Source organism: Notolabrus celidotus, chromosome 9 (genome assembly GCF_009762535.1).
Source record: "Notolabrus celidotus isolate fNotCel1 chromosome 9, fNotCel1.pri, whole genome shotgun sequence".
Lineage (NCBI taxonomy): Eukaryota > Metazoa > Chordata > Actinopteri > Labriformes > Labridae > Notolabrus > Notolabrus celidotus.
The window spans coordinates 14,860,194-14,864,682 of record NC_048280.1 but is presented as its reverse complement, the minus strand read 5'-3'; the positions used below and the strand labels follow the sequence as shown (position 1 = coordinate 14,864,682).

Genomic DNA, 4,489 nt, shown 5'->3' with positions numbered 1-4,489 from the left:
GTTCTGTTTCAGTGCAGAGAGTCTCACTGTTAGCTTCTTAGCTAGAAGTGATGTCTGGCACTGTCCATAGAATTTATAAATTATTTTTCGATGACGCATCTTTGCTTCTGTCCTTTTTCTAAAAGAAGGGCAGCACAGTTTGTTGAATGTTGAATGTTTTTGATTATGTAGTCATACATTTGGTCTGCATTATGAAACTTTAACAACCAAACTTAACGGCATATCTTGAAATATACATGAATTCTCATATATTTCCAGTATCATGGTAATCATTTTTTTTCTTGTGTTTTTTAAATTTTTTTAGAATGAATAAAAAGTTGTATTTTCTAAAATCAGAAAGTATGGGCATTGCACATTGCAACTTGTTAGAGAATGAGTTACAACTAAATAACATTGAGAACAATGCTGTAGGGTTCAATGTGATCAGATGCTACATTAGTATATATCTAATGCTGAACTGATATAGTGATGAAGATACAGAATTAAATAATATAAAACAAATGACATTTTTCAGAGGTTAAGTTTTAAAGTTGAATCGAAGGTTATCATTTGTCAAAAGTGAGTTGCAGTAATTTTCTACAACCCAGGTTATTTAGCTGAAAACACATTTCATAAGCAGTGAACTTAAAATAAATGAAAGTATTTTTTATGTAAAGCATATCTTACACAGCTTCCACCTCCACCGACCTATATGATTTTCACTTGTTTGGACTCAGACAGCTGACACATAATCTGCCAAATATATATAAAAGTTCAAAAATCTCCCATTCAAGGCTATTTTTAAAAAGAGTGAACAATATGTTAAGACCTGGAGCCCTCATCCTGTATTTTAAGTTTATTCTGTTGTTGCTTGTCAACTGTTTTTGTTTTTGCCAGCCCTGTCTCTGTCATCACTCTGACCCTAGATTCAAACTGTGTTAATATACAACTGAGAGGGCCGGGACATCCCAGACACCTCCTCCTGTCTGAGAAGGGAAAGACATTTCAAGACATTGAGCACCTTACACAGCACCTAGTTCTGTTTGTTGTGAAACTTTGTGACATAATTTACTTTTCTTCTGATGGGTCTTAAATCCACTCAGCTCCAACTCAGGACTCCTCAACAACCTCCTGTCTGACTGACATCCAGACTTGTGTAGGTCACTTGCTCCACCAGAGGACAGAGAAAGAAGACAAGAAAGAGCAGACAGAAGAGAGATAAATGACCATGTCTGTAAAGAAGCACCTGTGGTCTCTGGCCCGTATGTTCCTACCTGCTGTGGGGTTTATATTGGCCTGTTTGGGAGCTTACCTAGTGTCCCACCAGACAGAGAACGGGCTTCTATGGAGGCTCATCCCTGCTTACATCGCCATGGGGCTCGGAATACTGGCTGTGCTGATTGGAACCTTTTGGACCATCTGCCACAGCATGAGGAGCAAAGTATACCACAGAGAAGGAAGAGAATGGGAACAACAAATCCAGATTTACTCAATTGAAAGGTGAGAGAACCTGAGCACAGATAAACTTTGAAAAGAGAAAGCAGAACAGTTGTAGTAAGAGCGGAAGATAATTTATATTTCAACTCTCAAAAAAACGCACAGGAAAGGTGAATAGGAAAATTATTTTATTTTAATTACAAATAAAAAAAGAGGTAACAAAAAATATTTCATATATACTGTACCTTTTATTCACGTACATCAAACATTTATTCATAGTGATTATTCTACTTGTAGAAACTCAATAAAAATAAGTCCCATAAATTAAATCTGTGCCCTTGTGCTTATTCTTAAAGTTTCTTATCAATCAAATTAGTCAAATAATGTCACAAAAATAAATGTGTTATTTTTTTTCCTCAGCAGACCAAGCTCCTTCCCTCCATCATACGAGGAGTCTCAGAGCAGCCAGTTGTCTCCTGAAACAGCCTCTGAGTTCATGGTGGAGGTTGACGGGGTGAATGTGGTGATAAGCCTCGCTCCTCCTCTGTACAGCCCGGACGGCTCAGAGGCTCCAGACTGCAGGTGGAGCTGGGAGCGTCCTCCTCGGTACAGTCAGGTGGAGCGTGTTCAGCTGGGTGAAGTGGAGCTAACAGAGGAACAGAGATTTGGACGCTTAGGGACTCTTTTCCCTAACTGACTGAGGATAAATAAAGAAAGACAGATTTCTTTTTGACTGAGCATGGAGAAAGAGATACAAATGAGAGCAGCTGCCTCTATTTGGATGGACTTCATAGCTGCCATATGATGGACTACAGAGTGTGGATCAACCCCTGAACTTTTCTGTCTGTGCTGCCCGTACATGAAAATGCCTGTGTGAGCACAGAGCTTCTTAAAAAGTAACAAGCTACTGGGTTAAACTTTTTTTTTGAGTGACTGCAGCTCAAATGGGGTTTTCTCAGGTTTCCCAAAGCAAGGGTGCAGCTTCTGCACACATGAGCTGCAGTACTGCTTTGTGGTTTGACAGTTCACTGAGAAGAGTACTGATCTAGGCATAAAGGACTTACTTTAACCTGCACTTTTACTGAAATGTCTGCACCTTAACACTGCATGTTTACAAGGATCTTTGCACTGAAGTGAATGATGCTTACCCTGTTCTAGGATGATTTGTGTTGTGAATAAAAATACAAAGTGACGATAGCTTTTCTGTATCATAACGCTGCAGTGTGTTAAAAACTTCTCAAGCTATTTGAAAGAAGCACTAAAGTAAATTTAAAAAGTTGTTCTTATAAGGCAGCCTGATAGAATTGACAGTGACCATTGAATATAACAAAACAACTTCAAATTAGCTGCATTGGGGTAGGAGAAGTTAAAGAAAACAGTGAACGCGCAAGTAATTGCTCCCAATCAGACTTGAAATATAAGATACTGTAGACTGTCTCAACTTAGTCCTAAAACTGTGTTTTACTGAACAAGTCCCATTAAAGTTTGAAATTTCTTGTTAACCCTCCTGTTATGTTGCTGGTCAAATTGACCCTTTTTAAAGTAAATTTTAGGCAATATATGCCTTCCTAACCAGCTAAATGCAGCATAAAAATCTGGGCAGCATGTGACAAAAGAGGTGTCATGTTAATTTATCAACATCACTTCATAAAAAAAATAAACAAAAATGTAAAATAAAATAAACAGAAATGTATGTAATGTAAAACTATTGTAACAAATTGACCCAGGAAAATTATTGCTGTTCCAGAGAAACGAACATAACAGGAGGGTTAAGAGAGATTTGGAAAAGGTGAAAGGGTAAAAGTCTGCAAAAGAAAACTAAACAGCTAAGGAGGAGGGTAAAGAATACAAAATGAGAAGCTAGTACCAAAAAGACTTAAACTAGAAGTCCTTCACAGAGAGTTTTAAGTGTCAGGATTTGAATGTTTTCTGTCCCCCTCTGTATTCAGAAACAGAAAATTAATGTTTCTGATCAAAGCTAATGCTTTGGAATTTGATTTGGAAAAATACAAGTTTGTACAAGTATAATTGAATTGGCTTTGCTCTGCACAAACAGTTAAATAGGATGTTTTTGGTTTTAATTTGGCAATAAAACTCAGTTTTTTGCATGCATCTTTACACTATGAGCATTTTAAGAATGATAATGTATTTTAAATGTTAGGACATGATTTTTCAGTCTATGGTGAATTTGCACATTTATTCCATGTGACAGAATGACATATGCTGGACTGTTTAGATAGATTATTGGCTCTCTCTCTTCAGCACACATTGCTAAGTTGAAAAGTTCACCACAGTAAGAATACTGCTTGTGCAACACTGTTCTGCAATTTAGCAGCTTGCTCACCTTCATGCACATTATAAATGATAAGCAGCTCTTAGCACTGTTTTAACTGCAAAGTGCTTCAATAGAATGCGTTCATCTAATCATGTGTCCACCTATTAGTCACCTGTCTGTGACACGTGCACAACTTCAGCAAATAAACAAACCAACTTCTAAACAACAAATTCAAAGGTGAAAAACAAAGACTGATCTTTGTCCAAACTCAGAAACAACCTCTGACATTATAAAAGAATAGGTCAATAACCTGTAAATGCTGAGAGGTAATGTCTGACTGACTGAGTGAACACATCCTTACGGATATCCACTGGCATATCCTCAACTCATAATGATGGCAATCAGCATGTTTATGAGTTCCTGCTCTCTGTGTCTTATTCACACCATAAATATCAACCCTCTTCTGTCTTATCTCAACACAACAGCTTCAACACATTTTACACTCAGGGGCTGCGCTGGGAAAACAAAGGCACTGTATTGTTTAATCAATACATGATATACAATATTTTCAGTGCAAGGTGCTTTTAATCATGACATATTTGTTTGATTACGACTTTAAAGAGCCCCAAAACAAAATATCTCATACTGATTGGTTTTAAATGTAACTGTTAGATCCAAATTAATTAAAAAGGCAAGTACACACAAAAAAAGTTTATTTGGATAAAAAAACAATGCATTCAAGTAGGGTTATTAGGCCTATACTAGCAAAATAAAGAAAAAGTCAGACAAGAGAACATC

General features: G+C 37.0%; 1 protein-coding gene across 2 annotated transcripts; it reads left to right on the top strand.

Annotated features, from left to right (window-relative positions):
• The first annotated feature begins 893 nt into the window (after positions 1–893).
• LOC117819350 (transmembrane protein 252-like) lies at positions 894–2,795 on the top strand. Of its 2 annotated transcripts, none has more exons than XM_034692657.1 (2): positions 894–1,479; positions 1,840–2,795. In XM_034692657.1, exons 1-2 carry the CDS (start codon positions 1,202–1,204, stop codon positions 2,111–2,113), a joined length of 552 nt encoding a protein of 183 aa, XP_034548548.1. In that variant the 5' UTR covers positions 894–1,201; the 3' UTR covers positions 2,114–2,795. The 2 variants fall into 2 exon arrangements, with proteins under 2 accessions (XP_034548548.1, XP_034548547.1); XM_034692656.1 differs by having other exon boundaries at positions 1,837–2,795.
• The last annotated feature ends 1,694 nt before the right edge of the window (positions 2,796–4,489 follow it).

What these genes read in the sequence shown, in the direction of transcription:
- LOC117819350 (XM_034692656.1), top strand. Translation starts at nt 1,202, where the DNA reads ATGACCATGTCTGTAAAGAAGCACCTGTGGTCTCTGGCCCGTATGTTC. An exon ending in CAGATTTACTCAATTGAAAG is followed by an intron (nt 1,480 to 1,836) that starts GTGAGAGAACCT and finishes TTTTTTCCTCAG; the next exon opens with CAGACCAAGCTCCTTCCCTC.